The sequence below is a fragment of the Montipora capricornis genome, chromosome 14 (assembly GCF_036669925.1).
Source record: "Montipora capricornis isolate CH-2021 chromosome 14, ASM3666992v2, whole genome shotgun sequence".
Taxonomy (NCBI): Eukaryota; Metazoa; Cnidaria; class Anthozoa; order Scleractinia; family Acroporidae; genus Montipora; species Montipora capricornis.
The window spans coordinates 1647501-1660000 of record NC_090896.1 but is presented as its reverse complement, the minus strand read 5'-3'; the positions used below and the strand labels follow the sequence as shown (position 1 = coordinate 1660000).

At 39.5% G+C, this 12500-nt stretch overlaps 1 protein-coding gene across 1 annotated transcript in view; it reads left to right on the top strand.

Annotated features, from left to right (window-relative positions):
- Positions 1-12500, top strand: part of LOC138033431 (glutamate receptor 2-like) — a 54791-nt gene that overhangs the window by 37782 nt on the left and 4509 nt on the right. The window contains exons 11-15 of the mRNA XM_068881173.1: positions 1567-1761; positions 2752-3112; positions 5877-6239; positions 7809-7979; positions 11258-11411. Of these exons, the coding sequence (XP_068737274.1) occupies positions 1567-1761; positions 2752-3112; positions 5877-6239; positions 7809-7979; positions 11258-11411 (1244 nt within the window). The remainder of the gene's footprint in view (positions 1-1566; positions 1762-2751; positions 3113-5876; positions 6240-7808; positions 7980-11257; positions 11412-12500) is intronic.

The following is a 12500-nucleotide window of genomic DNA, read 5'->3' as shown; positions in this document are numbered from 1 at the left end:
TATGTATGCGGACGATACAACAATTTATGTAATAGGTGACACTGTTGATGAGATCGTTCTTGTTTTACAAGAGGTTCTTGACCAGGTGTATACCTGGTGCCTTATGAATAGACTGATTACTCACGAGGGTAAATCTGAGGCAATGATTTTGAGCATTAATTCCTCCATTGGTCCTTTGAAACCTCTGAAGTTGGGTGAGGATTTTATTCAGTACATATCCTCTACTGCTTGTCTCGGGGTTACCATCGATGATAAACTGTCTTGGTCTCAGCATATTAAATCAATTTGTATGTCATTCAATAGTAAAGTTAAAATGCTGAGACGTATAAGTTTTTTACCCAAATCTATGCTAGAAACTCTGTACTTTAAGACTGTAATTTCAAGTGTCCTCTATGGGGTTGTGGTTTGGGGCTCTGGCTCCAAATTTAAAGAATTAGAATGGATACATATTAGAGCTGCTAGACTAATTCATAAGTTGCCAAAGGGCATGACTGATGAAGATATTTTAGCAAGAGCGGGGTGGATGCCTCTTGAATATTTTTATAAATTTCGTATTTTAATGATTACTCATAAGGCTTTTTATAATTTAGGTTTAGAGGAAATAAATTCATTAGTTGTTAGGACCTGTAAGAGCTATAATCTTAGGAAATCTTTAAATATTTTAGTTAATAGACCAAACACTGAGCTCGGTCGTAATTCCTTTGTACACAGGGCTGCAATCGCCTGGAATTCCCTGTCTGATAGTGTAAGATCTTTTTCTAATCAAACAGGCTTTAAAAATGGACTGAAGCAGTTAAAACATACTGTTATGAATATCACTTTTGAAAAAGACAGCTCAGTAGTTTATAATAAGTATGCCGATTTTTATTATTATTAATACATATTTTATGCTTTATTTATTTTTAGCGATTATTTATCTTATTTATCTAAAGTATAATCACTACCATATGTATGTATTGTTAATTTTATTACAGTAGGTCCACATCAGCTGTAAAGTTGCTTTTTTTTCCTCTTGACCTGCTTTACTAAATAAAGTTATGTATGTATGTATGTATGTATGTATGTATGTATGTATTACAATCAGAATTACAAAAGCTATAAGTAAATATTTATGATAAAGGTACTGAACTCCAAAACACTGTATCATTTTTTCTTACAGATTGTAACGATTGTAATAAATTGAAAATTAAACAAACTTTTTGAGCAAAGTTCTGACTCAAATAGTCACTCGAACTTCAATGATCTTGGATCGCTTGTTGTTAATATTGTCATAGTGTAAGTGGTCCGCCAAGAATAGCCTGTTCCAGGCTCCCAGATTGTCGAGAAAACCAAATCAACTGGGTATGAAAAACGAGTGGGGGCTTGGGTCGAGGAGCCCCACTCCTTTTTCATACGCAGTTTTTTTCGTTTTCCTGACTATCTGGGAGCCTGGAACAGGTAGCCTAGAATAGCTATGCTAACTGTGGGCTATTGTGGTCTTGTTTGTATAATAATGATTTTTTTTTTGTAAATAAAGTGAAAATCCCTCAGTTGGTAAATTTTTTGTTTCTTGTTTCATGAAACCAGGATGCACCGTTCTTCTTTGCCAATAAGAAAGAGGATGGTACAGTTGACTATGTAGGCTATTGCATGGACCTGTTAAATGAACTGGCCAGGACACTTCATTTTACGTACGAAATGTACGTTGTACCAGATGAAAAATATGGCGCTTTGACAAAAAATGGGACTTGGAACGGGATGATTGGAGAGCTGGATAGAAAGGTGTGTAAAATTTGATGACTTGTGAATCGCTCAGTAATCTTTTAGTCAGTGAAACCGTTAGTCAATTGAACAGTCAGTCAATAAGTTTATCACTCAATCAGACAATGAATCAGTCATTCAATCAGTTTAAGTTAGCTCTTAGAGACTATTCACTCAGTTTGTCATCGTCGGTCAATCAGAGCCAGTCAGTCGGCTGTTCATTTGTCGGGCACTCTCACGGTGAATCAGTCAGTCGGTGTAGTATAGCACGCCAGCGATATCGCTATATACCCGGGAACTTTTGTATGCACGAGAGAGCAAGAAATTGTGTACTTGTGTGATAGATGAAAGTTGTTTGTTGTAAAGCCTTTGTGGCGTACCTTAATTTTGAAATACATCGTTACAGTCGGTCAGTCGTTGTGTTAGCGAGTCGATTAAGGACTAAACAAGATAGAGACGTTAGCCAGTCAGCAAGTCAGGCATTGTTCTGAACTTTCAGTCAGTTTGCCAGTGAACAGAACAGAAACAATCTCGGTTTGTCATTCTGTTAGTTAAACAACAATTCCGTCAATAAAACAGTAAAGATAGTCTGTCAGTCAATCAATCAATAAATCAACCTATTAGCCTTTCCTTATCTCAGAGGCATTCTGTAAACCAATCATCAGTCGGTGCATAATCGAGCCTGTTAGTCCAAAACGTCCCCCAATTTGTCCATAAACCAGCCTGTTCATACATACATACGTACGTACGTACGTACGTACATACATACATACATACATACATACATGATTGACCACTCCCCACAGGGGCTTTTCCGGGCCATTGAAACACAATTACGGCAGAACAGGTTACTTCGTAATTAAAACTCCAAACCTGCAAGCCTGAATACTTCAGTTTCGATTAAAAACCCCCGTGCAGAATTTTGGTGCAAACTGAAATGCTCCTGTGCAAATGTTAATGTCTCATAAGCTTCTCTTTTCCTTCAATTCACTGACTCTTGTCGATTCTCAGAACGCTGACGTAGCGGTAGCGCCGTTGACTATCACAGAAGTTCGTGAAAAGGCCGTGGACTTCATGATGCCATTTATGTATTTTACTGAGGATGTTCTAATCAGGAAACAGACATCAAAAAAAGAAACTGAATATCTGCAGTTCATGAACCCGTTTGAAGTCGAAGTATGGGTCTGTACCCTGGCCACCATTGTCATCATCTCGATCTCTGTGTTTATAATCAACTATTATAGTCCGTATGGTTACAAGCATGACGACGGCAAAGGTACTTCGGAAGAGTTCAATTATTTCAATAGTCTGTGGTTCTCAGTTGCTTGTATGCTACAACAAGGAGGTGATAACACCCCAAGAAGCTTATCAGGTGAGACTGTAGTCAATCGGTGTTTTAGAATGAAGAAGTAGAAGTAGATGAACATGTTGATTTCTCAAATCTCAACAAAAACCTTTATAAAATATGGTGTGTTCTCTTTTCACATTCATGCTTGGGTTGAGAAGGTGGGTGAGATCAACTTTGGACAGATAGCTGCTTCCAGAGGCACCCTGACAGGCTGAGGTCGATCTCACCCCAGAGAGAGAATTGTAGACCACCATGAGACTGTTTGTGGGGTTGCGGTGTATAAACCATTACCATTACCACAAAAAAGGGCACCAAAACCTTTTCGGGCCCGAAAAGTCATTTGTGGAACTGCCAACCACTTGTTTTGGAAAGCCGATATTTTTAACATGTTTTCAAGCTTATAACTAAAAGAAAAGGGTCTGTGAAGTTTGACGACTTAAATCAAATCCTCTCCGTTCTTGAGATACAGAAGAAATTGTGGCACCCGACAATGGCCCGTAAAATTTCGGGACTTTCGAGAAACGGGCCCCAGGGACCTTAGGCACGCCCGGCGACGTTAACCAGAAATAAAGCGAAAACCATCAGCCTGATGTCAGTAAAAAAACGACAGCTTTATTTCCCCCCCCCCCCCCCTCCCCTCACCAGAAATGCGTTTGACGCCATTGTTCTATTCTAAATCATCGCCGTCGTCGTCAAACTCCAATAGGGAGCTTACGAAACGACGACGCCGACGGCAACGACGACGCTACAAAACAATAGCTTTATTGAGGAAAAACAATGGCCCTGCACGCTCTGCACGTGCGTTTTACATTTTGGTACATTTCTTTGCCGTCATCTCGACGTGAAATGACCAAATTCAAGGTTCTGTGGAGGACGTTAGCACATGACGATGAATTTTCAGTTCTCTCTCTACGCTTCCAACCGAGTCATATCAGTTTAATTCCTCGACAGTTACTACATATTTTTAACGCGAAACGCCATGAAATAGTTTCGTAGTGATATGAATAACGCGAACTTGTATTTTTAAATGAAGTCCTCGTAGCCGTCCTCGTCGTCGTTTCGTAAGCTCCCTATTGTGTTGATCATTATCGTCAATCAATGAACATTGCTTCATACAGTCCGGCCACAATTCACAAGGATGAATTCATTGTCATTTCAAAGACCTTTAAAGTGCTACTGTAACCAAAAAATCAATTTTTATATTTCTTTGGATTTCAAAACTACGTTACCAAAACAGTAAGTGACCTACTTTCTAAGCCTTGATTTAAAAAAGATACCTGTTAATTTTAACTGGAATTTTCCTATTGAATGGTTCGCCATTAAGGTAAACTCTGCTAAGAGCCTAGAAGGCCCATCAGGCCGGCGCTTATCTCGGATTACTGTAGTACTGTACTATTACTGTACTGTACTCCCCCCTGGATGGGATGCCAGTCCATCGCAGGGTTACCCCCGGCATTAAATTCGCCGGTACCCATTTATAGACCTGGGTGGAGAGAGGCACCGTGAGAGTAAAGTGTCTTGCCCAAGAACGCAACACAATGTCCCTGGCCAGGACCCGAACCCGGACCGCGCCTCCCATTACTAACTTTAAAATCTTGAGAGCGCTGGGTCGAGGAGGAAATGACGTCAGTTTCAATAGTTTGAGAAGGCGATGTGTGTGTACACGGCTGAATTGATATGCAGCACGGGAGTTTCAGGCTTCCAGACTTTTAAACTCGTGTTTTGCATATATAATAGGGAGTGAATGACGTCACTTTTCCCTAGACCCCATCCTCTGAGGTCAGTTTTGAACGTGACTAATGGCTGACCGTGATATTCAACACTTACACTCAAAGTAAACAGGCTATGGGTAAAAATCAAAGCCCAAAATTTTGCCAGTCAAGTGTTTAACGATCATGCACACTTTCAAAATCTGATGGAAAAAAGGAAGTGGTTTTTTGATTATAGAAAACCCGTTCGTTCGCTCGTACGAATGATTAGAAACTTGACATTTTTCTCAAGTTTTTAAGGTGTTTTTGACCTTCCTATAACCTTCAAATTTTCCCATTTTGAAGGGACGGCAAACGGAAATTTTTATTTATTTTTATCATTATTAAATCTTATTTAAAGTAAACAAAAAAGTCCAAGCTGCTTCTTGTCTTAAACTTTGAAAATGATCCCTTTGTCTTCATTTAATTTTTGTCGTAGAACTTGCTCCTTAGTTGTGACGAAAGACAAGAATAATCTTAAATTGGAGAATAAGTTTTGTTATTATATGGCAAGCAATTCTCAGGCTAAATCGAGCACTTTGATTGGACTGTTTTTGGTCGGGATTTTACAGTACGGACCATTACCATGGAAACAGTCCGTTTCCGTATTTTTTCTCTCTTTCCCGGAAAATTCAAGTTGAGCGAAACACAAAACTTTTTAAAAAGGGGAATTTAATTTTTTCATCACAACAATACAATTACAGCAGGTGAAGTTTAGTTTTACATATTAAAGGTTACCGTTCAAAGTTCTCTGATGGACGACGAAGATTATGAACATCCACCAAGCGGAGAAGAAACGATGCCATATAGTAAACAACTTACTAACCTCACTTGCTTGGGACCGTATACGTACAGGGGAATATTGGCCCTCGGTCGTTTTTGTCGTCGGTCCGTACGGCCATGAACTCCAGCCAATATTCCCCACGCGCTCGGTCAGTAAAAGGTTATTGATTTTTTGCAAACAAAAAATTATGCTCGTTGATTGCCTTTTTTTGCAAACAGGAACCGTACTCTCGTCTTACTTTTCTTCTTTTTTCTAGGCCGTATTCTTGCAGGTTGTTATTGGTTTTGCATTCTCATCTGGGTTTCTACATACACTGCGAATCTAGCAGCTTTCTTCACCGTAAAGAACGCTGAGCATCCTATTGGTAATCTCGAGGACATCGTCAAGACTTCCTACCAGGTTGGAGTCCTCGATTCGTCCAGTACCCGTGCCTCTTTCCAGTTGAGCACATACGACTTGCACCAAAAGATCTGGTCGAGAATGGAGCGAGACGGTACCTTACTGAAAAGTGTCGAGGAAGGTGTCCGATGGGTGAGGGAGAAGGATAAATTTGTGTTCATTTCCGACGGACCGATGCTCCAGCATATTGCTAACCAACCACCATGTGATCTCAAATTAGGTAAGACACGTTGCCGGTAAAATCCGTTCTCAGGTTGAATCCGTTTTAATCTAGGTTAAATAGGTGATCCTCTTTTTACCGAGGTTGAATATCATATGCACTCACATCGATTGAAGAAACTTTTTTGGAGCCTAAATTAAGGCTAGAGAAAAATTAGGATCAGGTTAGGATTAGTTTTGGTTATTATACACAGATATTAATTGATTAATCATAGAAAAGTAAATGTTGAAAAGACATGGTTGAGTTGAGTATGTTCGTTGTGGTGTAATGGTGAAGACACGGTACTACAGATTTGGAGGGTGCGAGTTCGAATACCGGTAAGTGGATATTACAGTTATTTGTCCCCTTACTATGTTGTTTGAATAGAGAAACCGATAAGATGATACCAAAGAAAATGTGTTGAGATGCGTAATACAGAGCTTGAGGAGCGAAGGTATAAGTAAACTTTTTAGAGGGGGTTAAATCTATAGGTTGAGTGCATAATTCATCCTACAATTGTAGGGAAAATGCGGATCACGAATTTAACCTAGGTTAAAACGGATTCAACCTGAGAACGGATTTTACCTGCAACAAGACACATCTAAGTACGTTCATCTTACTAGCAGAGATGTGTCTTTGTCTGCACCTCGAGGGCCACAGTAACTTTCACGAGCGCTTCAAAGGGTGAGAACGTATGAGAGTTGAGTGTATTTGTGCTCTTGGTCATTTTCTTCTGTTAAACCTTGCACCACGTATGTCGAACGCTATTTTCTTTTAGATTATAAGGTGAGGACAGCACCATCAAATTTATCTGGACAAGTTAAGCAATTGTCCCTTATAGACACCTGCAAAATTCAGTCAGCTTCAACGGGGTTCGAACCCAAAACCTTCCTGTTGCCGGTGCATTGCTCCGGCTACCAACTGACTGAGCTATGAAGCAGCTCAGTTGGGACCAGGTCCATTTTTTTGGCTCATGTGTTCGTGTTCCCGTGAAAGGACAGAGGAATGAGGAAGAAAAATGTATAGTTGAAGAGTGCCTTCAAAGCTCAGCTCGTAGAGCATTGCACCAGCATCGCAGATCCGGGGCAACCGCGTGCAAACCCAACGCCCTAACCACTGGACTACACTGCCGCTTACATACATTACATACATTAACTTAAAAAAGCACGTGCACCTATTCACAATACTTACTACATTATACTTAGACTCACTAGAATCAGTTACACTCATTTACTCTCAATAACTTACAATACTTTCTTTTACATAACTTACAATAACTCCATTTCGCCAGAGGGTCATTTCCATCTTTCGTCCATAACCCGCACTTCAAATATACATTTCTTTCAATATCAGATGTAGCCCCTTTAGAGCGAGTTTCATCGAGTGTCGTAAAACCAAAACCAAAGTAATTACTTTGGCCAATCAAAAAGGACGGAGACAGTCCAGTAAACCAATCAAAACTCGACGTAAGTACACGTAGCCGACACATAGCGCGGAAAAATGTAACTCTTGATACTAGTGGTGTTCAGTTTCACATTTCAACAAAGAGGGAGTCATTTCAAAATCATTAATCAATCTGTTCTTTTTCAGTGACGGGGTTAACTACCTCAAAAGGTCTCTCGTTCGCGTTCCAAGCCAATTCACCTTACGTAACTGATTTTACACTTGCTACTTTGCGACTTCATGAAAATTACTTCCTTGATGGGCTCAAGCGCAAATGGTGGGATACAGCGAACAACTGTCCAGAGGAAGAAGTTGCAAGTAAGAATAAAATAGATACACAATGTTACATGTGATGAAGGAAATGTTAGCTGTTCACTCCTGCGAATAAAGTGCTTAAGGAATCATACGATTCGGAGATACGCAGGGGAGAATCCGACTGATTGTTTGCAGGAGCGCAACTTACGACCTTCAGATGATCAACACGGGTGCTATTTAAGCAATAGAAGACGTTTTCCGTGTTTCCACAGCCTCATCTAAACACTCCGAGAAGTTGGGGGAATTCTCGACAGTTATGCAAACCCTCGACTGCGTCTTGGGTTGTCATGACTGTCTCTAAACACGAGGGGGAGTTGGGAGAATTCGAGACAGTTATGAAAACCATAACTTGCATAACTGTCGAGAATTCTCCCAACTTTCCCGAGTGTTTAGATGAGGCTATGAAAACACGGAAAAAGTATATAATTCGACAAATGAAGGAAACAAACGAAGGAAAATTCTTGATTCTTCGATAATGACGCTCGGAATAGTTTTAAATGATATTAACGTAAGGTTAAGAGAAGGTTGGACAAAGAAAATCGAGAAATTTTATTTGTTAGCTTTCACGCCTGAATGATCGGGTCACCAATTTTCATTTCGGAAACCGGGCTCAAATTTGTCAAATGAACAGAAAGCCTATGAAGCGGACCTAAGAAGGACTGTGTGGGATGACATTCTGAACAGAAGAGGGAGGAGAGGAACTGGACTACATCCATCCGAGCGATCGTACCTCATTTAGTTATGATATGACTCCTGGGATGCAATCATTTACGAATCCGTAAACGGAAGCTGGTAGGTCTTAAATTGAACTTAAAGAGAACATCCACTTCAACAAAAGAATAACTTTAAATCACAGGAAATAACCGTTACAGTCAAGTCAGTCTGGTGTATTTTCAAAGAAAGTGTTTGTATCCGAAATAAATAAGTTTTAGAATCGCCTGTTTTTGTTTTCAAATTTTGCGGACGTCGCTATCTTGAATAATTGTGACCTGTTACGGTTTCCCTATTGTTTTTAGACAAAACATGTGTGTTAAAACAGTAGGCCAACCGTAACAAGTCACAATATTCAAGATGGTTGCGCCCGCGAAATATTGAAAGTGGAAATAAACGATTTTTAAATTAACTTTTCTTGATATAAACACTGTTTTAAAAACAAATTTCGAACAAATTTGTTTTGAACAATTTCCTTCGGTTTAAACGTTCCTTAAACTTGGGCGCAAAACGAATTTACGAAACACCAGACACATGATATTATGTCCTCTTTGCACACCATAGGACATTTTCAAATAATTTATTGTTTCACAGAGATTATTCGTTAGACACAGCCACTTGGGCTTGATAAGGGAAGTCATAGTAACGTGCGCGCGCAGCCTCTTTTTGGTAGGCTCCTTTCTTGTGTACGTCATAAATGAGCAATACGATCAATCGGCAGCCTGAACCCTTTGTAGTTTTCTTATCGCGTCTTCGAGGCTCTCACTAATGAGAAATAAGCCAGTTGTCTTTCACTTAGCGTAAAGAACATAGAAAAACGCTTTTTTTACGCTCGTTATCTAGGCATAAATACAACTAAAACATTGTATGGAAGTATACTAGGTGACTTTGCTCACGTCGTCCAGCTGAGAACGATAACTAACGGAAGAAGTCAATCTTAGTTCTCCTCATCCTTTGCATTACTTCTAATCTTCAGCTTTTTTAAGAATCTGTCATCATCTACGAGACCTTTATGAAGGGATTCTTTTCGACGATTTAAATTCGGTTTTTCTTCACCCTCGTCAGCCGCTCGTATCGCACTTTCATCTTCCTCGATCGTTATTTCCGTTTCTGATTTCGTATCTTGGCTATTTGATGATTCCAAACATCGGAAGTATTCATTTTCTTCGTCCATCTCCACGGAATTCCGAGGCAACTTTAAGCATGTTATTGATTCCTCTTCTTCGAGGCTGCCCATTTCTGTCTTTTTCCAGTTCGAGACTCGTGGGTATTCGGAAAACGACCGCATACTCCGACAAGGAATCGGACCTTTGACCTTCGGATTACAAGTTCGACTAGATTCATTCTGTAAATGTCTGCACCGCTTCAACCTTTTAGCAATAGACCATATTCGTATTCTCGGTATTGGACTGGAACTAGCTTGCAATGGAGGCTAATACGGGGGAATCTTTTCAAATGCAAATACTTTCTGATATATTCCCCGGCATTAGCCTACATTGCACGCTAGTTCCAGTCCAATACCGAGAATACGAATATGGTCTATTCATTTCAGCAAGATCTGACATATCAGAGCACCTTAAATAGACCTTATTCACGATAGCTGCCATGTTGGATTTGCTAATATCATGCAAATTAGCTACACACTTCTTAGGGGGCAAACAACACAAGTTCGATAGGTTATAACGAACACCTTAGCCCCACAGATGATTTGTTTCACATTCATTGAATGTTTATCACCTAAGCAGTAAAATACAATCATTACACAAGTTACTTCGACGTTTTTTTAGTGAAAAATGAGCAGATAACGAAGAAGAAAGTCAAAATGTCAAAGGCAATCAAGAGATATAAAAATTTTATGAAAGGTACTTAATTCTAAATACTAAAATGTACTTTTAGCAATGTTATTTCAATATTTCGTTGAGCCGATTTTCCGCAATTTGCTTTTTCTTTAATGTTTGCCCCCCAGCATGACACATGGCTAATTTCTGTGACAATATGAAAACCAACATAACGGCTATCGTGAATAAGGCCTATTGATTTGAGAGCCAAGAATGGCAAAGACACGTGATTACCCTGGGGTGTTGGTTGCGTCCCTTACACATTAAACGATGCTTGGTTGATAGAAGAGAAAATATGAATAACTAAATAGTCAACATGAGAAAAATATGTCCTCTTACTTTATTAGGGTTAAATATTTTAAAGTGTTTTTTTTTTTCAAATTCAGTTCAGTGTCATAGATGTGCTTTACTCCTGTACGTGAATTAAAGGTTGTTGTAAAACAAAAGAAACTTTGAAAAAAAAAGATAATAACGTCATTTTGGTGATTTTGCAACTGACCTCCAGAGACACAGATGGCAAGAGCGAAATATTCAAATACTGGATGCCGAACGTGAAACTGAGAAGCGAATGGGAGATCTATTGTTTGTTTCATCCAACATGGCGAACATAAAGTAAAAACCCGGCAACTGTACATTTAAATACGTGTTGGAAACGGCTTGTGTTCAAGAAAGTACTATGTATCGGAAACCTCTCCGTCCTCTTCAAATACCGTCTGTATTTTAATCTTTCAGCTTTGTCTCGTCAGCGAATCGGTTTGCAAAGCATGATGGGTGTGTACGTGGTGCTCATCTCTGGGATGGTGATTGCGTTCGTAACACTGTTTGTTGAAAGATACTGGCACAAAAAGGAAATCAAGAAGTCGATTTTGAACAAGGTGGTCATAAGGTTTGTAATAATGTGACGTCAACGATATCTTCCCTATGTCGAGGATTGCAATATGTCCTTTTTATACGCGTCGCGAAGTGTCCAATTTAAACCTAAACTTGCAGTTAACGAGAGCGGTGTTATTCTGAAGGTGGGATTTTCGTTACTTTTTATGTTTACTCGAGGAGTAGAGATGGGGGAAACTTCCTGACGTTTATAGCATGTAATGTCAGACACAATTTCTCAAACGAGTCGATAAAGGTAACTTTAAAGATTTTTGCATAATGGCGTCATTTACAACGAAGACCAGACTGCTTTGAGGTGCTTCTATAAACCGTATTCATAAATGGTGGCCAAGAAACTATTCTTTTTTCTTTGTGCTAATCATCCTCACTAGTCTTACTTTGGAGAAAAAATTCCATTGAATTTGTTCGTGCTAACGAAGCTAGTAAGGATGATTAGCATAAAGACAAAAGAATACGGTCTATTGTCAGGCAGATTTAAACAATTGTTTTTTTGTTCCCAGGAGAGAAGAAAAGTTTGAATAACAAAGCATTCTGGTCTTGGTAGTAAAATGACGCCCTATCATGCAAATCGCCTATTAACTACAGTGGTTGAGGTCTGTTAACAAGCTGTTTCAATTGGAACCGGCTACTTTCCTAAGATCATTGTCAAAGTGTGTTGCCAACGAAACCCGGCAAAACGAATCACTTTACAACGAAGTTTATCTGGTGTGCAATCTAATCTATTTAAGATCGACCAGTCATTTAGCAGAACCCAGTTTTATGCCAGCGTGTCAACAACGTCAAGTGTAACCTAGCACAATTTGATCTAGTTTTACATTGGTGTTAACAGCAGCTAGAAAAATACGTTGTAACAACGAGATGGTCTAATTGTTGCGTGTCGCGGGTCCGGTATAAGTTGTCCTGAATAGGCCATTTCCGAGTTGGGTGAGTCCACTAGTTGGGTGATACTAAAAGGTAAATAGACCATTTCCGAATTCTCACGGCTGGACTGGATCTAGCATGAAATGGAGGCTAATGGGGGCAAATTAATTTGCATTTGAAAAGATTTGCCCGCGTTAGCCTCCATTTCATGCTAGATCCAGTC